Source organism: Osmerus eperlanus, chromosome 14 (assembly GCF_963692335.1).
Source record: "Osmerus eperlanus chromosome 14, fOsmEpe2.1, whole genome shotgun sequence".
NCBI lineage: Eukaryota > Metazoa > Chordata > Actinopteri > Osmeriformes > Osmeridae > Osmerus > Osmerus eperlanus.
This window is the reverse complement of record NC_085031.1, coordinates 7,918,905-7,939,908: the sequence shown is the minus strand read 5'-3', so window position 1 is coordinate 7,939,908 and position 21,004 is coordinate 7,918,905. Positions and strand designations below refer to the sequence as shown.

Below are 21,004 nucleotides of genomic sequence, written 5' to 3'. Positions count from 1 at the left end.
ATTAAGGGACAGGAAGTGATCACAGCCCAGGTGATCGTGTGTCTCCCCATGTGTTATTTAAAGAGCTGATCCATTGAAAATATGCACTCCCTGAGATGGTCCTGGTCCGGGGCCCTCTGTTGTACCGTCTCACTCTGTGGGCTGTGGTGACAGCAGCCTACAGTGGGAACGTAACCGAGAGATGCATGCAGGACACCAAGGCTTTTCTCTGGGAGCTTCATCAGGACAGCCCAAGTCCATATGCTGCTTTAAGTAAGTACCTGATTGTCTCCTAAGACAATATGTACGTCAAGCTGAAGGATGCTTGAATTGATGTAATTATGTGACACCTCATTGATGTGATGTGTGTATGTGTGCGTGCGCGCTTTTATGTACAGTGTACGATGCCTTTGGGAAGATAGGCAGCGATGTGAAGGGCGGCAACACTAACAGACCGGGGTCTCTCCAGGAGTGTCTCTCTGTCCAAGGCCCCTCCTTTTCAGGACAATATTGCCAGGTGTTCCTCAAGCAGGTGAGGAGAACGAGTACTTAATGCAGACTTAGAATCCGCTCCACCAAAGCCACATCCTGACCTTAGTAATAAATGGCGGGAAAAACAAATAACCGATATAAGATCCGACATTAAGCCTCCCTAGGGCATATTGTATCATATTGTGACTTAATGCCAAGTTATTTTGTGTCCTGAATACATATTTGTGTTATAGGACCCAGTCCAGTATTTTGTAGGCATCTGTGTTCCCGACTCCTGTGATGAGGACGAGGTGCAGACCATGGTTGTTTACGGTCGGTGTCAAGGTCAAAAAATGGTCACAGACCTAACAAAGAAAGACATGGGTCCCACACAACCGTGTAAAGGTTCCTATTCTATCTCTTTTTTCCAGATCCAGTGATAGAATGTGAATGTGTGTTTTCCAGAAATGTTCCAGAAAGGTCACACGTCCCTCATCCCTCCGTTTCCGTCCATCCTGGTGGCCCAGTCCACTCAGGGCATCTTCATGACTCATTGTCTAAGCAACACGGCCACCCCGGACCTGTCTGCTGTTACCTGCCTGTAAATACCTCTGACCTAACCTGTTGTTCTCTTATTAGCTCAAGGCAGAAAGACATTGTTTCATGGGCTGTGGCCGTCTCTCTCTCATTCTCCTCCAGGTTTGTTTGTTGTGCCATGGTGGCTGTTCCCCTTGCCGCAACTGTACTCATAGCCATCATCAAGTGGCAGCTGAAAAGAGAAGTCAGTCCAGGAGTGGAGTCTTCTTCTCTGAGCACCAACCCTAACATGTATGGGACCCTCATGCACAATGGCTCCCCTAGTGTTGATATAAACCAATGCACTCTCCAACAGCTAAACCAGGTCAGCGAGACAGACGACAACCATAGAGAGGACTCTGAAGAGAACAGTAAGTTTGTGTGTGCCTAACCGTAACCCCTAATAAACACCCTTCTCTGTGTACTGCTTGCAAGGCTACTGTGCGTAGCCTTCTCAGGAAGTATAGGTGCTTTGGGGCTGATTCTATTGCCGCATCTGATTGCCTGGACCAGGAGAGGTCATCATTCAACTGTGTGTAAACATGTACAGTACAAGTGTGTGCAGTCCCAACACCCCCACTCCTGTGTCCTGCCAGGCTGGGTCTACTCGTGCCTGCAGGCCTTCTCCATCCAGAGGAGCAGCCAGGGGGTCCTGAGCTGGACGGGCACCAGGGCAAGCTACTCCTCCCTCAACGGAGTCCGTATCTTGAGCCTGCTCTGGATCATCTGTGGGCACACCATCCAGCTCAGCGCCTGGAACAACCTGGGTATGCCCTGATACAGCACATGTCGCCGATAGACCTCGCATAGAAAGAAGAGAAGCAACCTAGGCCTCTTTCCACTCACACGACTCGTTACTACAAGACCATCTGACCTGAATCAGAAATAAACGAGAAATAAAAGAGACATAACCCCAGTGGAAACCTTTAGATTATTGTGAAGCATATAAATGAGATGTTTCCATTACAGATAATGACAAGAGGTGGAAGGAGACAGTGGACAGGAATCCACTGTATGTATTTGCTTTCAGTGGGCCTGTGTATCTGGCAGTAGACACCTTTCTGCTTTTGGGGTGAGTCTGGAACAATAAAGTAGTCCTGGAATAATTCCACAGATGAATGTCAAGTGTGCACAAAGTGACTCCTCTTGCATGTGTGCATGTGTGTGTCAGAGGTCTCCTGAGTGCTAAGTCTCTACTGGGTTCCATACAAAAATCTGATGACAAGTTGAGCATCTGTCTGGTGGTCAGCTATCTCTTCAAGAGATTCAAAAGGTGGGTTCATTTTTTCCCAAATAGATAAGGGAGTACTGAAAACGAATGATTCTAAAATGTCTGCACTCTCGTATTGTAAATACTGCTGTAGTGTCTGTGTGTAACATGTCCCCTACTCACCACCTGTCCAGAGTCCAGCCCCTGCACCTGTTCATCATCTGCTTGGCCATCGGATTCTTCTCTGTGGTCCATAGGGGAACCTTCTGGTTCATCGCTGAGGATGAAATCCTCAACTGCAAGAAGTACTGGTGGTCCAATCTGCTGCTGGTCAACAACCTCTTGACCATCACTGACATTGTGCGAACATAGTGTGTTTGGGGGGATGGGGGAAAGAATATGGCAGGGCGGAGGAGGAATCGCTGTTTGCAACAAACATAAAGAATTTTTTTTTCCAAATCTGTTTGAAAACTGTTTCGAATCTTGTCTTTTTCCACAGTGTGCACCTTGGACCTGGTATCTGTCCCTAGACTTCCAGTTCTACGCCACCACACCTCTGCTTGTATACCTCTACAGGCTGTGAGTCAGGCTCATCTGACACGATCATGAATACATTTAACATAATTTTCCTGACCTTCTATCACAGTATGTTCTCCTATTGAACATAATGACAGTGTTCATAACAATTGTGTTTCTCAACATTATGTTCAAACTAATTATGATCAATGAGTTCAGCCATCACTGGACATGGAATTGATTTGAGCTGGCATGCCTATTGCATTGTTTCACTTCTACATCTCCACCTTTCACTGTGGCAGGAACAAAGGTTTGCTGGTTGCCATTGCAGCAGTCCTACTGGTTTTGTCCAGTGTCACCAGTGCTGTTCTTACTGCTTTCCTGCACCTCCCAGTTCACCAACCAACGACTCTGTAAGATCTACTCAAATATAATTTAAAACACAGGAGATATATTTGAAGTGTACACTACTTGTTTATGTAGTTCAAGTTGCTCTTGTTGTCTGTTTGTGTGTTTCCAGTGCTTATAAAAGCTACTTTCAATATTACTACAATAAACCATACACCAGATATGGGCCCTACCTAATAGGAATCCTATCAGGGATATTCATGACCACCAAAAAGAATAACCTTATAAGACTCCAGGTATGATGTCATTCATATCTACTAGTCTTAGTACAAGGCATAAACACAATACTCTGAAGATCTATGACCTAATTTAAAAGTAAAAGTTACCATGGCTACATTGACTGTATATGTCTCTGTCTCTTCTGTGACAGTGGCAAGCAGCGCTGGGTTGGTTCACCTCCCTGTCAGTCATGGCTGTGCTGGTGGGATTGGCCTATGTTCTCCGAGAGGTCCCTGCCCAGGCCTCTGCCCCCCATGCTCTCTATCAGGGTCTCCATCGCCCCCTGTGGGCCTTGACTGTGGCCTGGATAGTACTAGCCTGTGAGGAGGGCTATGGAGGTAAGATTTTTTTTGACTCGAACGATGCCCTACTAATCCTTGATCACCTGCTGTACTTGTTATATGCACTATTTATACGTTGCTTTGGATAAAAGCGTCAAATGAAGAAAACATTGTTAAATGTAATTATTTGCCTCACTTTTTCTCTGAACAACTCTCTCTCTCTCTCTCTCTCTCTCTCTCTCTCTCTCTCTCTCTCTCTCTCTCTCTCTCTGCCTGTTTCATTGTCTCTCTCCCACCCTCCAGGGTTCGTTGACAGGCTCCTGTCCCTCAGCCTGTGGGTTCCTCTGTCCAACATCAGCTTTGCCTGTTATCTCATCCACCCCATTCTTATCATCATCTACAATGGCAAACAGGAAACACCAATTCACTACACCGACATCAATTTTGTGAGTAGTTCATCGTCCTACGTGGTTTGAATCCTCCTGACTGATCAGACTCTGAGCTGAACTGGGTTCAAATGGGTCTGATGCTGTTTCCCTTTGTTCTCCTCAGTTCTATCTGTTTATAGGCCACACAGCGCTCACACTGGTGGTGGGCTATGTTCTAACAGTCCTGGTGGAGAAGCCATACCTGTTCCTGAAGGGGAAGAACACTAAGTACCAAAACTAAGTCATTGGACATTGGACCAGTCAAAATACAGCGTCAGCCTAGTTCATCTCCAACCCTATAGGATCTATTCCCTATCCACTAGAACCAGTACATAGACAACCCCAACAACTGACCTCCTACTCTGTCAGGTTTAAGAGGACTGGAAATGTACATGTACAAGCAAGATGGTGCTGCTAAAGCTAAATGTGTCTCACTTACTGGGAGAAGCCGGACATTAGAACTGACATGTGGACCAAGTATGGACAAATGTGGACATGGAAGGAGTGTGCCAATTTAGTTCACATAAATATACTTAATGTTAATGTCTAGTCAGTGTTTTGATTCTGTGAAATTTGTGAAACCTCAAACCTTAAGGCCTAAGTGTTTATTGAACGTGGTCTAGAATGTACCGTAGTACTGGAACATTCCAATAATAGAAGCAAAACCCAGACTCTGTCTGGCAAGCAGGGGGACGGTCTCTGCTTTACGCAAACGGTGACCTTTACCTCTCCAACTGCCTGCCAGCCTGCCACCACATGTACACGGGAGCATAGTAACCCAACCATCACACACAGTGAAGAACACACACACACACAGCATAGTAACCCAACCATCACACACAGTGAAGAACACACACACACACAGCATAGTAACCCAACCATCACACACAGTGAAGAACACACACACACACACAGCATAGTAACCCAACCATCACACACAGTGAAGAACACACACACACACAGCATAGTAACCCAACCATCACACACAGTGAAGAACACACACACACACAGCATAGTAACCCAACCATCACACACAGTGAAGAACACACACACACACAGCATAGTAACCCAACCATCACACACAGTGAAGAACACACACACACACAGCATAGTAACCCAACCATCACACACAGTGAAGAACACACACACACACAGCATAGTAACCCAACCATCACACACAGTGAAGAACACACACACACACAGCATAGTAACCCAACCATCACACACAGTGAAGAACACACACACACACAGCATAGTAACCCAACCATCACACACAGTGAAGAACACACACACACACAGCATAGTAACCCAACCATCACACACAGTGAAGAACACACACACACACAGCATAGTAACCCAACCATCACACACAGTGAAGAACACACACACACACAGCATAGTAACCCAACCATCACACACAGTGAAGAACACACACACACACAGCATAGTAACCCAACCATCACACACAGTGAAGAACACACACACACACAGCATAGTAACCCAACCATCACACACAGTGAAGAACACACACACACACAGCATAGTAACCCAACCATCACACACAGTGAAGAACACACACACACACAGCATAGTAACCCAACCATCACACACAGTGAAGAACACACACACACACAGCATAGTAACCCAACCATCACACACAGTGAAGAACACACACACACACAGCATAGTAACCCAACCATCACACACAGTGAAGAACACACACACACACAGCATAGTAACCCAACCATCACACACAGTGAAGAACACACACACACACAGCATAGTAACCCAACCATCACACACAGTGAAGAACACACACACACACAGCATAGTAACCCAACCATCACACACAGTGAAGAACACACACACACACAGCATAGTAACCCAACCATCACACACAGTGAAGAACACACACACACACAGCATAGTAACCCAACCATCACACACAGTGAAGAACACACACACACACAGCATAGTAACCCAACCATCACACACAGTGAAGAACACACACACACACAGCATAGTAACCCAACCATCACACACAGTGAAGAACACACACACACACAGCATAGTAACCCAACCATCACACACAGTGAAGAACACACACACACACAGCATAGTAACCCAACCATCACACACAGTGAAGAACACACACACACACAGCATAGTAACCCAACCATCACACACAGTGAAGAACACACACACACACAGCATAGTAACCCAACCATCACACACAGTGAAGAACACACACACACACAGCATAGTAACCCAACCATCACACACAGTGAAGAACACACACACACACAAACACACATAAGCATGGCGTATATGTGTCACACTTTTTCCATCGTTTTGAAATATTTGCCTCTTTATTAAGTCAATACATCTACGTAACATATAATGATGAAGGCACAGCTGACTGACTAAAGGAAGATGTGGGTGATTGCAAAAGGGAGCGGCCAAGCATATAACATCAGAATGAAGTGAATTGACCAGGAATCTTGTTGAATGGCTCTTGATTGGGCATTAAAGGTATCGCCATGGTAATTGTCTAAGTCAGCGTGTGAGTGAAACATTTTTAATTCACCGTAATCAACCTGTTGATTCAGATTACAAATTAACACTCTCTGAGAAATGTGAAGTGTCTCATGTAGAGCTTTCAATGACCTCAGGCAGATCGAACACTCATTTACACTTTTTTCGATCCAACTAAGTTTCCATGTGATACACAGCTCCCCCCAGTGGACAGCTGTGAGATTGTCATTAGAGCGTTGAACAGCAAGGCAGTTCTGTGTAGAGGCTTTTGTACTTGTTGCAATGAGAGTGATTCATCAGGCTGACTCATCCGAAAGGTCTGCGGTTCAATATGACTAAAGCATATTAACATGCTGTCCCTTTTAGCATTGGACAAGTGTGCCTTCCTGGTCTCTTGACATTTGGTCCTGGAGGTTAGTCGTTGTGGGCTCAGCCATCGCCCCTCCTCTACCCTACCCACCACCACAGTGTGTGCGTCAGGATGGTGATTAACATGGAATCATGTTTTAAGATCAGCATGGTGGAATGTGGCGTGTTATCATCTTCACAGCTTCGTGACATCTGTTGTTGGTTGACTCGGGTTATGAGCAAGAGTTAAGAGTTTAAATGTTTTGGTTCATATCATAGAGATCCACACTGTGTATTCCTCCACAGAAACTGAATTAATCTCTACTACTGTTGAGAAATCTAATCTCCATAGAAGGTGACATAAATAAGGCTCTACTATGGAATGTACAATTTAGATAATAGATCAACTACGTCAAGAAAAAACATCCATTTCATTTGAGCTGGAATGACTTAAACTCTGGGACTTGTCTCTGGGACAAAATAAATTCCACTGTAAAGCCTGTCAAGCATTGCTCCATAGTTGTCTGTCAGACAGTGTTGTGTGTGACTCTGTCATTAAATGATACTGCAGGAGTCTCCAGTCAGCCACCCACTCTTCTTACGTGTGTAACACCCCCGTCCGCCTGGCCCTGCGTAGGAATATAGTCACCACTGGTTGGCGGGTGCCAAATGGCAAGTCGTTTGACAACACACGGTAAATATAACTGAGTAAGGAAAGATGAAACCGTCCTCTGCATTTGGCTTCCTGAGACTGCCATGGGTTCAATTCAGCTCCGCTGTTTACAATGTGTGAGAGAAGCTCGCACAACAACAGCAACTATGCACGTTTTCCTTATTACAGGGCTGAGCTGGTCTATAGAGGTCTGATGTGCCTGTGAGTCCTGCAAAAGGGCATTTTCTGATTCATACAAATCCCAAATACTTTTGTGGAAGTCCTCAGTTTTAGATAGGAATGTGTCATCTAATCTGTGCTCCACACAATTAGAGTTTAGTACCTTCTTTTAACTTACATGATTCTTCTATACTGTTTGTTACTGTCCACCCATCATAGAGTACCTTCCTTCCTCTGCAGTTCCTCCTTTGATGAGGAACTTCTAAGAAGCCATAATGAGGGTCACACTTCAGCTAGCGAGGGTCCATAACAAGTGTAGGCAACAGTTTCTTGGGCAAGACTGGAATTTATTTCAGACATAGTGTTGCAGATTCTCCTCACAGATGACACAGAATTTTTTTGGGAGAATCCTTCCTCACACAGGTACTCTGAAGTCTTAACCGCGAGTGTAGAAGTAACAACGTGCTGTAGCGTTCCGGGTAAATATACAGAGACTGAGCAATCAGTATCTCAATTGTCGCCTTTCGTAACAGCTGAGGCCCTTTGTCTGCCATGTCAGCCACTAAAGCAACATGTGTGCTTGATTGGCTGTACTGCCGGCCGGGTCCTCCCTGTGCCCCATGGAACCTCTGATGCTGAGTGTTGGAGAAAGCAGTGATAAGTAAAGACACAACACAGCATACTGGAGGATATTTGTAACCCACAGAACATAGGTCTCACACTTGTTCGCACACACTGTGTCCTCTGGGTGTTATGTCACCTTAGCACGTGTGTTTACAAAACAGGAACAGGTGTGGTAGGATGGGGGGGAAGGGGGGGAGTAGAGAAGGACTGACCTCTGTGTATGTGACCTTAAGGGCAGATACCTGGAACATAAATTCCCAGGCAAACACCATGGGGAGACATTACCACACACATGCACACACAAACACACAGCTACAAAGACTTGCAAATCCCTAAATAAACAAAATCCCTCGGACACACAGCCAGGCCTCTCCAGAACCCTCAACAACCTCACCAGTTGTTTCACGATGACACAATGGAGCTTAAATAACCTACCCTATTACAAAACAGAACTACAGACAGATGATGTAACTATGGAATATTACAGACAACCATTATTTAAATTGCAAACAGGCTTTCAGGCTTTGTGGTGACTGCTCCCCAGTCACCAGTTACCAATGCTAAAACTGAAAGACTGCAAGTGGAGGAGCGAAGTACCAGGTGTTTTGAAAGAGGATGGATAGGTAGGTTTGGAGGTGTAGGAAAGTCTGGAGGAGGAGCGGGGTGTTCTCCTCAACCCTGGCATGCTGCAGTGATATGGCTGTGGTTGTGTCCAGGTGGAGTTTCGGGCCGTGAGGATTTGGGGTGGGGCTGGGTGTGGGTGTGGAGGAAGGATAGGAAGGGGATAGACATAGGGAATGAGAAGAAGGGGAGGGTGAGATATTACGGCCCTAAAGAAGGAGAAAAGCTTTGTCAAGGTACATTCTGTGGGGAATGGGACTGATGGCCAAAGTGGAGAGAGGGAGAGGGGGACAGGTGTACAAACAGACGCTGTGGCTAACAGTGTGCACTCACTGTCTGGGCTGCATTGAATATTGTGTTCTGTCAACATAGAAGCCCGCATCCTCCCTGAGTTGAGTTAATTTCATCCAGCCTGTGTGCTCTCATCTCTCACATACTTTGATATTCACTGACCTGGATATCAGCCAGTTGAGTAGGCTATCAGCCAGTTGATATGTACAAGGCTCTAAATCACTTCATCACAACTTTTCCATGCCATCTTCCCAAGCTAGGATACCTTTCCTCGAATTGAGCCATGGAAATATGTGGTGCCCGGCCACCTGTCAAGGAGGGCTACCTCACATTTCCATCTCACGGGGTCAGTAGAGCTGACTTTAAAGGGTAGTATGGACAACTGAGCCCAATGAGATGAGGGGGGTCGGGTGTAGACTCTTACCTAGCCGGCTACGTCCTCTTCGTCTACAGTGAAACCCAAAGTTGTGCCTCAATGCCTCCTCTAGACAGCATTCCATAGCACAGCGTCCCAGATTCCTATCACCATCACAGTGTTCTGTGGCACCACATATTACAAAGGAGAATGGATGTTAATCCTAATGACCACAGGCGTTTTCATATATATGTTTTTTAACACGTTAGAACTGGATGTTTGTAAGGGTAATCGTCAGTGAAAACGACAGAAATATAGAGTATGTGTTAGGTCCTCAGGATTGGCATGTGTCCTTGCTATCAGGTAACTGACTTTGTACTTGAGGGGGGCAACAGCTAAAAATAGGAGCCCCTTTGGCTAAGCTTGAGCTTGTACCCCATGTCCAGTCTGTATAATCAACCACGCGGATGTAAAAAAGGTATGTAAAAGCCTTTTGGAAATACCCCTCTCTATGCTGACACCAGACTGTCTTAAAGTTATATGAGGTCTGTTGTTGTTATTTGACAGGGCTTGTTTGGGATGTCCACTCTAATGTGTTTACTGTAAGTGTTTATTCTGAACAAAAAATAAATGGACATGGAAATAGTTGTTGTTGGGCCCAAAACTAATTTAATCAAAGTGTTCATCATTGTTTCAGTATTTGCTTTGATATTTCTGAAATCAATTGTTTAGATAGATTATTGATGAATCAAAACTGTTGCAGATTGTGCTGGATGAGTTGATCATCAAAATGTAGGTAGTGTGTCAGTGGTTGTTTAATAAAACACCTGGTTGATGATGACAGTTCTAGTGTGACGTTAGTGACATTTATGGAGACCTATACATTTGCCGGACTGCATTAAGCTTCTACAGAGGTACATGTATAAGTTTGCTATGGTAGCAAGGCAGATTTAGAAAGTCTTGAGCAGCCTTTGATTCGGATGAAAAACCCACTGTCATGATCATGTGATCTGTTATTATACTGACAGGCATATACAGCATGTGGGCAGACGGAGCACATGCTGACAGCTTTATTGTTCTTTAATGTCAGACCAAACAAATGTATGACCTTTCACCTGGGGGGAGGGGGGATATGGGTCACAGTGACAGTCATGATACGTCACATAGTTGATCCTAGGCAGCATCAAAACAATAATTCGAGTAAATTATCTGTGTGTATCTCCAGCATAGGCACTCAGATGCATTCTATGTGCCATCTATGCAACCAACCAATTGTATTTAACAATGGTTAAATACAATTCTTGACATCTTTTAAAGGTGTTGTGGAAACAACAATAATTAGTATAGGCAGATCATGTTGATGTTTTAGGGGAAGATGGAACCTGTGTGGAACAGGTTTATAAAAGTCTAGTCTGAATTTTGTCAATAGGTCTCTTTCTAGTCTTGGTAAACATCGCAAATATCCCTGTTCAGGCGCCCTTTAATCTCAATGGAATTCCACCGACGCAGGACATTGGGTGAACTGGTATTTTTCCAGAATGGCTGCCTTTCCCCCTGCCCCTGCCCCCTCTTCTCCTCCCTGGAAACTAAAACAGGCTGCACCCCCCCACACAACCCCCCCCCCCCACCCACCCCACAACACTTCTGTCCTCTCCAATCTCTCTGGATGGCACCACACTGGCTACATCAGGTCATTAGGTTATCTGATGGTTCAAGCAACTAGTGTAGCTGTCTAGTAGAATTCCTGGATGTGACCTGACAGCTAGAGAGCGTTATTGGGCTTATTGAGTGATGAGACTTAACACTGTTGCTCAAACCTGCTGATGAACTGCTGCTGCCTGTTTTCTTCCTTTCTTTGTTTTGTTCACTCCCTGACTTCACAGAAGTGTATAGAGAAGTTTTACCGCTTGGGAGGAGATGACAGCTGATCAGGTTGATTCTGAAGAGGCCAATCATCTACTGTTCGCTAACCTCTCCACTGTCAAGCCACAACCCCTGCCTACACCCTTCACCCTGGGGTTACTGGGGAAAAAACACCAATGATGTGACTCTAGTCTAAGTTCTGGAGTTTATACGCCTTTCTCAGCTGAGTGGACAGTGTAAGACCAGACAAGCAATTGGACTCAAGAATTATAAATAGATCAAAGACACAGAGACCGCCTGTTACAAAGTTTCTCTTAGGCAGGAAGGTCAGAGAGCTAATTTAATAGTGAACACAGAGAAAACAGAGACAAGAGATGACAGCTGGTATAAAGAAAAGAAGGCGTATAAATATAAAAGGCAGTCCTGGAATATTATGTTAGCTTTCTTATCGGTCTGAGCACAGGACATGGGAAATACACTAGTGTAAAAGGGGACATACTCACAAGACTGCAATACAATAATCAATACAACTGAATATGGTAAAATGTAGATAACAATGGATAATCTAATGCAAGATGTTAATAAGGCAAATCACTGTCACTTGATCGCTGATTTTGATTGACACATGCCAACAGTAAATCCTTCAATTTCTTCACAATCACAACTCCGACTGCCCCCTCTAAGACCCAATAGCCTGATCTCCTTATGAAGCCCATATCAGGTCTCCCAGACAGCTTGATGGACCAGGACAGCATCTCCAATCCTGGCACACTCCCTGACTCAGTGCTGACACCTCAGAACATTACCATCGGGACCATTGAGTACAGTCTCAGGGTTGACAGGGCAGTGGATGACAAGGCTGTGGATGACAGAGCTGTCGATGACAGTGCAGTGGATGACAATGTGACTAACTGTGACTCTGACTATGACACACGTGTCTTAATCTTGCTCTCGAAGGATCCAACAACAGAAGCCAACCGGATTAGTGAACAGGGGCCCCTGAGCCTGTCAGAAATGGGCCAGCGTGAAATCGAGCTGCCCTCTGTCACTGTTGGGAGCTTAACAAGCAAGATCAGGCCCACGACACCAGAGGTTATCTTCATATCCACGGAGGAGGAAGAAAGTGACACTTCTAATGAGTTGTGGTTGGACGCGTGCCAATATTTGGCAGATGAGGAGAATGAGGGGGCTATTTTAGACAAGTGTGGACATTCTCTGGACATGGGCAGGACTTGGACAAGATTCTCTGCCGACAATACAAAGGTGTCAGATTTCACCTGTGACACTGTCATTGGTCAGGTTGGCAGTGACTTGGACCAGTTGAGGCCACCGGTTGAGAGGTGGCTGTCTGCAGACAGCTGGTCAAGCGCACTTTCAGACTGGGCAGTCGAAGAACAAGTCCCTGAGGACTTCATTGCAGCCTTCACGCCAACACAAACAGCCACTCAGGGACATCCACAGTTGCCCATGGCCATCCAGGACCAGATGTTGGAGCCCAGCCCCAGCACAGAGAGCCCCATCCTCACCGGGCAACACTGTTTCAGCACCACCAGCCCTACCATCCCAGGCAAACTACTTAAGGAAGCCCAGTTCCAGGTCAGAGACAACCAGACAACCAAGTTGAAGAGGGAAACATCATCAGTGAAAGGAGATAAGGAGCCCAGAGAGAGCCAAGCCACCCAAGATGACAGCTTTGACTGCCCTGCAGACATACTCTCATCTGTGTGTTCACTCTGTGGCACGCGGGCCTCTGAACAATATCTTTTCAATGTGGGCGCACCATCAGACAGAGTTTTTACAGGGAATTATGATGCTGGCGTGGAAATAGACACTCTCTTATTGTCTGCTGAAGAGGACAGTGAGTGTCAATATACCTTCCTGGAGGGTGAATATACCTTTGTGAAGAAGGATAAAAAAGAGGTAGGATTTCATCATTTATGGTTTTTATGTTTGGTATTAGTTTTGAAAAAATATTCTCTGTGTTTTATTGGAATTGCTTTTTGAATACCAAAATGGTATAGTGTGTGTTTCTCAGCAGCTACATTTAAGGGAATATTTTCTTGGGAAAGCTGGTAAATTAGGAGAGTAGGGTCATACACTCATGTATCACACCCTTTTACTGGAGTGATGTCACCTTGAATTGTACCCTTGATGATTCATGCATGGTGCAAAGGTAACACACTAGCCACAGTCAAGTCAAAATAAATATTTCCACTGCAACACCCAATGTTTTAACGTCATCCCTATCCAGCTGAGCTCTCGACCAAATCAGTCTACTGGTTCATAAGAATAGTCACCTGGCACAGTTCTCAAGTCATCCTCTTAGTACTCTGGCTTGGAAATTGGAAGGAGTCCACCAGTCTTTTAGTTGATCTTGTCCACGAGGCCTGGACTCGTGTTTCAGACTGACAGCAGGGTATGGAAAGGAAATGGGAGGGCTAGAGATAAGGTATCCGATGGATAAAAATGGCGTCTAATTATAACGGGTGTTCGGTTATATAAGCACGCATCGCAAGCGTGTCAGACAAGGGGGGTGAAGGGAGAGCACAGCTGACGATGTAACAGAAACTCCCCTTCCCCAGCATGCGGATACACAGTCTCAAGAAGCTCACTGGCCGACCGGTCTGTGGAGGCCACTTTGGATTGGCTCTGCCCTAGGGCTGCGAATAAAGAGGGCTTGTTTGTTTTAGCAGTCTGAGAACGACCCTTTATGTAGAGAGTAACTCTGACATGTAAGCATGATGTTTTGTCCAATCCTGTCCTGACGTTCCATAGAAAGGTATGTCTATGACATGAATGCTCTGTGAACGGTAATGTGAGAAATGTGGAGGATGACATGTTCAACCAAACACTGCCAGCTAAAACATTAACAGCTACCTACAATTTTACAATACAAAAACTGTCACATACAAAAACATTGTATGTTTGTTGGAACTGTCAAATAAACACATATACATCCTTGATTACTGTACATTTAATAATACGAATGAGCTATGTTATAAAATGTAACAAAATGTTTTGTAAACATAATGATTAAATCCACTTTTTTTTTTAATTGTGTGAATTTCTTTGTTTCTCCAGAGTTGTAGAGATGTACTGAGGAAGGTGACAGAGAAAGACGTTGTGACGCAGCTGGCTTCGCTGGTGGAGGAGAGAGGCGCAGGGAGTTATGGGTCAGCAATAAGCCTCTCACATTTCCCATGTCAAGAGGCGACCAAGGTTGAGTGTGTGTGTGGCAAAGCAGCCGAACAGTTGACGGAGCTTCACATCTCCACACACACCCAGAGGAACACTCTCGTGACCACAGACTTGCAAGGAAAGGGCACACACTTGTCCTTAAACACATCGTCCCTCCAGGAGGGGAATAAGGAAGGAACATGGGGGAGTCCACATTTTATTGTGCCATTAGCTCCTCTCAGTGTTGGCTCCACTCATAGGTCAAACAGTGCTTTGGGAGGAGAGACAGCCTGTGTCAAGAGCTCTTTCAATGGTGCCAAAGGCCACACTTGTCCCTGTACACAACCTAGCGAACTCTGGCTATCCTTTAGAGGAAATACTGACAAGCCGAATTTGGACAATCATGTTAACAACTTGTCAGGTAGGCATCGTGGACAGTTGACGTTTGTCTCCAGTTGGAGTCTGAATAAAGATTCTCTCACGTACTCTGGTGAAAAGAAGGAGTTTTCCTTCAATGACAAGACAACAAACGCACAGGAACTCAGGGAACTTGGCAAAGAACTATCCAATCTGGTCATACTGACCGGTGATAACCTTGTGGTCTCTGAGGAAGACCGAGTTGCCTGTGTCACACTGGATCTCCAGGACTCTTTGACCTCCAGTTTTAAACCTGTTTTCAAAACTGTTATGGCGGGCAATGGACACTGCATTGTGGATCAGAAAATGGGCCAGAAGATGCCTCATGCCAAGTACACTTCAGAGATGAAAACACGCTCCAAGAAGGATTTGTGTCACCAATTAGCTCCGCAGGCTTCAAAGAAGCAGGAGAACCAGATTCTTGGACCAAACCAAACGTCCTCAAAGCAGCAGGAGAATATGGGAACCAATGAGAACCAGGACAACAGCTTGGTGACCGTCATAGAGACCGTTGTCGTCACAGAGAAAGTTGCAAAAGCCCATGGTAAGAAAAAGAAAAAACACTCCCAGAATGCAGCGGTGAAAAGCGAGGCTGAGCCATTGGTGGAGGTAGAGAATGGAGCTAAACAGAAAATAGCAAAAGGTAAGAATTACATCACTGAGGCCAAGGCATCTGCCATGAGCAGGCAAAGTAACCCAACATCAGCTTGTCAGAAAGACAACAGTGAAACAGATTACCCTCAAAGACAGCCACAGCAACCTGCTGTCAAATATGCATCTGAGGGGGTCACTAACAAAGGGGTCTCTGTAGGGGAACCTCTCTCTGTGGCCCCTAAGGTACCCCAGAATATTGTCTTATTGGGCCAGCGGAGTGATGATGTCATCAAACGGCGACGTGTTTCTGAGCTGAAGTTGGGTAAGCACGCGGTGGAATCCAAAGCACAGCAGTCAGAGTGTTCTGTCCAAGCGAGGGGAGAGGAGACCAAGGCACCTGTGGAAACAGCTCGGAAAAAAGCCTACAGTGAAGTGGTCAAGAAGAACGTTCACAGAAACATAGAAGGTCAATGGAAAGTCTAATCAAAGTTTCAATCCAATAACTGTAACACTTGTACCAGGGTGGTTTCCAATGTGTGTCCACATCTTTCTCCAGTGCCCAGAGTGGTACAGCCCATCCAGGCAGGACCCGTTGATGAAGACCCTCAGAGCCTCTGTCTGTGGTGCCAGTTCTCCGCTGTGTTCACAGACCACACAGTCACATGGACCAGAGACGGTGCTGCCCTGGCTGTGGTCCATAGAAGGTGAGTCCGCTTCTTATCTTGGGTGTTTTTTTTCTCACCACTGGGTGGTGCTCTTCTCCACCACAAGGATCAAATGCCTTTCGTAACCAGTGTGGTGATGATTCAACCCCAATTTAGAGTGGGAGGAAGAGGCACGTTTTCACCAGTAAACCCCCCCCCCCCACTTCTGATGTAGACTTGGCTAAAGCAAATCACAGACACTGGGTGACATCTCCTAACGTCACATAAAAAAGAATCACGTTTTACAGGGCACTGTGAGAACAGTCTCACTTAGACATGGTCGTATTGGTCTTCTGTCGAGACTCGTGAGCCATGTTGAGTGGTGTTTCCAACTGCCTCTCTTCTTCGTCCAGTGCAGGAGATGAGAGTCGAGTGTCCGTCACTCTCTCCAAGGCGTCTAACAAGGACCTGGGAAGGTACCAGTGCTGCCTCAGATGTCCTGATGGCTCCGTCTCCCTGGACTATCTCCTCACCTATGAAGGTATGAATGCAACACCCGTCCTCTGCCAGAGAGAAGGAGGGAGGCAGGATGTGAACAAACACTGCAGATCTCATTCTGACTCCACAATGCAACTCACCTTTTTGGTTTTGTGACCTCGCTTCCACAGTGCTCAGTGAGATCATCATCCCCCCTCAGAGAAATATCCCAGGTACAAAATAAAGACTATTTCAAGAACATACACTGATGACCCAAAACATTATGACCACCTGCCTAATATGCGGTTGGTCCTCCATGTGCTGCCAAAACAGCACCAACCCACCGAGGCATGGTAGAGTCCTACCAGCTCCCTGAAGATGTCTTGTGGGGGTCAGATGGTTGAGCGGTTAGGGAGTCGGGCTATTAATCAGAAGGTTGTTGTTCATGGTATTTTTCATGTATGTCTTCCAGCTGCCCCTGCAGAGGTGGAAGAGGAGGAAGAGGAGATCAAGTGCTCCAGGCTGCTGTTTCACAAGGACTTCCTGTGTGACCAGCACTTCGCAGAGGACCAGTCTGCTAGCGTAGTGACAGAGAAGGTCCACTTTGGCGAGGGAATGCACCGCCGTGCCTTTCGTACTAAGATGCAGGCTGGCATGGTCTCTGTATTTATGCCTGGGCACCCCTGCGTGCTGAAGGTCCACAACGCCATCAGCTACGGGACCAAGAACAATGAGGAGCTGGTTCAGAGGAACTACAACCTGGCTGTAGAGGTAAGTAGTTAGGTCTGTCCGGTAATGGCCAGCAAGTTCTGCAAGGTTCTAATGTTCTGGTGCGTGTGTCTGTAGGAGTGCCACGTTCAGAACACAGCCAGAGAGTACATCAAGGCCTACACAGTTGTGGCCCAGTCCAAGGAGTCCTTTGGCGATGTTCCAGAGTGAGTATTGCCTCTTTAAAGAGAAAAATTTTGAGCAGACATATAAGTACATTTATGATCTTGATATGAGTATGCGTTTGTGCGACAATCTTAGGATCATTCCCATCTACCTGGTCCACCGGCCTTCCAATGACATCCCGTATGCCACCCTGGAGGAGGAGCTGCGGGGAGACTTTGTCAAGTACTCAGTGAGGGACGGGAAGGAGATCAACCTCATGAGACGCGACTCAGAGGCTGGGCAGAAGTGCTGCACTTTCCAGCACTGGGTTTACCACAAGACTGAAGGAAACCTGCTGGTCACCGACATGCAAGGTGGGTTAAAGCAAATGCTCACGCACGTATACATAAACACATGCACAGCAAGGACATTCTCTTTTGCAACATATATCTCGTCTCACTCTAGGAGTTGGAATGAGACTGACAGATGTGGGAATCGCAACCTGTAAGAAAGGGTGAGCATGTTTATGACTGAGAGAGAGGAACACAGAAAAAGCGATGTGATACATTTGATTGGGTATAGTGATTGTGGTTGGGATTCACTAATTGTGCCTTGTGTCTACTTTATCCAGATACCGAGGTTTCCGTGGTAACTGTGCCACATCCTTCATCGACCAGTTCAAAGTCTTGCACCTGTGCAACAAGTACTGTGAGCTGTTAGGACTCAAATCTCTACAGCCTAAACCCAAGAAGGTGGTCTCTGCCCTTAAACCTAAAGCACACCCTGCCCCTAAAAAAAAGACATTTGGACCCACTGTCAAGGGCAAGCTCTGATAGGTCGATGCCCTCAGATCACAGGCATTAGATGGCTGTCGGAGATGGCGGAGTCAAGGTTGCACCACATGCTGTTAGGGCTTTGATCTGGGCTGGGGGCCTAAACTGTGGAGAAATCAGTCAAATGTGCTTCTGATCCTGGCCAACTACTAATTCGGATTAACAGGTGTATTTCTTGTATTTCAGCAGTTTGGGGACAGGATAAACGTCTTATATTTTATTGGACTTCACATTAACTATTTGTCTCTAAAATGTTATCTTGTTGCATCTGAGTTTTTTGTACTTTGAAGACACATTTGAACATTTTGATTGATTTAACGTGTCATATAAATACATACAGCAGTTTGTGAAATAAAAAAATGTAAGCTGAAAGATTATTCTGCTACAGTTAAAAAGTGAAAATATTGTATGTAGAAGTTGGACTGAAAGTGTTGGTTTTGTTCCAAGGCAATGAAACATTGTGATCTCCGAAACTCAGTATCTATGTATATTTTCTAGTGTGTAATACAATTTGTTTATTTAGTAAATACTTTTTTGTCTAATTTTAACTCTTTTTGTTTACTTTATCTTGACATTCACCACATTACCAAAATATTTATAACGTATGATATAAAATTATCCAGAAGTCTACAACCAAAGCTTAAATCATATATTTTAACTATAATGTTTAAAGGAAATTTATAATGATTGCCAGTTATTAACCTACACAGAAGTCCCAGGGGAGGTAGAGTGTGATTCTAACACTTGAGAGCCCCGCCTTCCCTGCCGACATCTTAAGCCAGCTGTCTCATACAACCTAGTCAGAATGCTGGCTGTGCCTCTAACCCTGCCAGGAGGTTATGGGAGATGTGCATTGACATCTGAGCTGCCAGCCTCTACACTGTTCACACCACTGCTACTGTAATTTAGGTTGTCTTACTGAATTAGGTAGGGTGGTGCAATGGGTGGTAGTGGTCCTCCTCAGCTGTCAATTTGTGTTTATGTTAGCGTGTGTGAGAGCGAGAGAGATTACAGATACCGACATAGTCACTGTTGTTTGTCGGCTATTTTCATAGCCATCTATTCTGATGTCATACAGTCATAGTTTGGCAGCCAGAAATGACATGGCATGACAGCTCCATTGTGATTTAAAATGCAGACCACCTGGTCCAAAAGAACGTGAGAATGTGATTGAAGAGCAAAATAAATGGTACAATAAAGGTTCAATCTTTACAAATGTTTATTATATGAATGCATTTACAATACAGCACAACACTAAAGCTTTGTCAGGCACAAAATGGGTCATGTATTTTTGTCTGTGAGGATCACAGTATTTGTGCATTAGAGACCCATGAACACCACCTAGGCACACAGAGAACTGGGTCACCATCTGAGTCCTTGGTTGTTGCCAAGGTGTCACTCATCTACAGTGTTTAACTCTATGACCTCCCCACCCTACTCTGCCCAGTAACAGTTGACTCATCTGATTTCAATGTAACTGTCCATTTAAAATAAAGTATGTGCACGGATGATCAGACTAAAAGGAGGGTTTCTTGCTCAGCAAGTTGCTATACCTGGAAACAAAAAACTCTGTTATCCATATAGGTGGCTGTTTGTTTGTTTTGTGAGTTCTGAAGAACGCAATGACATCAGCAGACAGTCATGGCCAGGTGGTTCTCTTCTCACCCTAGCTATTTGGTGTGATAATGGCGTTTGATAGCAGAGGACACAAACACCATTGTCACACTCCAAAGCTCAGGAAGATTAGACAAGGAGGAAGCACCTGAAGTAGTGACAGGGTGAGGGGGGGGGGGAGAAAATGACAGTGTGAGAGACTGATAACAAGTGGAAAGGCATCGGAGAATCATCAGTTACTTGTTGGAGACATCTAAAAGGATCAGGATTGCTGTCTGGAATTTAAGTGCCAAACAGTGAAATATTGGCCACACAAAATACTATTATGGTCAAAATGAAGTCTAGTTCTATCTGATGATGATTCTCATGTAATTCAATAAATGACAAAATACATCAACTTTGCGAGTGTAAAAATGTGGTTTAGCATGGGTCTCCAGGTAGTTAGAGTTACTCACTGTGGGGCTTCCACTTTGGGCCCCAGGGTTTCCTTCTGGCCGCTCCCTTGACTCCACACTGTTCACTCAGCAGTGCTCTCCCTCTGCCTCCAGTCCGAGGCATTTCAATCCAAGGCCTCGCTTTCATTGATTTCTCATCCTGCCACCCAGTCCATCTCTGGGCCTTATTCTTTTGTGTGTCTCTGTCTCTTTTATTCCCTTTCCCTCTCTCAATGGCTGTCTCTCTGTCCTTCCATCTCTGTCGCAGTACGAGTCCAGTCCAGCTCCCAGTCCTCCATCCAGATGCAGCAGGCAGGGCTGGCGTTCTGCGCTCCATTTGGGGTGCGTGTATCCACATTCCCTGCCTTTATGTAGCCAGAGGCG

General features: G+C 45.4%; 2 protein-coding genes and 1 long non-coding RNA gene across 5 annotated transcripts; 2 read left to right on the top strand and 1 right to left on the bottom strand.

Annotated features, from left to right (window-relative positions):
- The first annotated feature begins 77 nt into the window (after window positions 1–77).
- Window positions 78–4,898, top strand: oacyl (O-acyltransferase like). 3 transcript variants are annotated; one of them, XM_062477979.1, is made up of 16 exons: window positions 78–252; window positions 378–511; window positions 705–783; window positions 916–1,051; window positions 1,150–1,231; window positions 1,343–1,397; window positions 1,623–1,793; window positions 1,996–2,098; window positions 2,198–2,299; window positions 2,431–2,596; window positions 2,736–2,815; window positions 3,055–3,165; window positions 3,273–3,396; window positions 3,531–3,717; window positions 3,964–4,106; window positions 4,213–4,898. In XM_062477979.1, exons 1-16 carry the CDS (start codon window positions 96–98, stop codon window positions 4,327–4,329), a joined length of 1,947 nt encoding a protein of 648 aa, XP_062333963.1. In that variant the 5' UTR covers window positions 78–95; the 3' UTR covers window positions 4,330–4,898. The 3 variants fall into 3 exon arrangements, with proteins under 3 accessions (XP_062333963.1, XP_062333962.1, XP_062333964.1); XM_062477978.1 differs by having other exon boundaries at window positions 1,150–1,397; XM_062477980.1 differs by lacking the exons at window positions 705–783; window positions 916–1,051; window positions 1,150–1,231.
- Window positions 4,899–11,631: 6,733 nt separating this feature from the next.
- On the top strand, window positions 11,632–19,778 carry alpk2 (alpha-kinase 2). The gene is made up of 10 exons (XM_062478026.1): window positions 11,632–13,477; window positions 14,639–16,211; window positions 16,302–16,449; window positions 16,803–16,930; window positions 17,058–17,099; window positions 17,339–17,637; window positions 17,713–17,801; window positions 17,896–18,113; window positions 18,205–18,253; window positions 18,371–19,778. Exons 1-10 carry the CDS (start codon window positions 12,263–12,265, stop codon window positions 18,570–18,572), a joined length of 3,963 nt encoding a protein of 1,320 aa, XP_062334010.1. The 5' UTR covers window positions 11,632–12,262; the 3' UTR covers window positions 18,573–19,778.
- LOC134033748 (uncharacterized) lies at window positions 19,774–20,963 on the bottom strand. Its single transcript, XR_009932159.1, has 2 exons — window positions 20,642–20,963; window positions 19,774–20,334 (listed from the first exon to the last, which is right to left on the bottom strand). It is a non-coding gene; the product is annotated as an uncharacterized LOC134033748 (long non-coding RNA).
- Window positions 20,964–21,004: the final 41 nt, after the last annotated feature.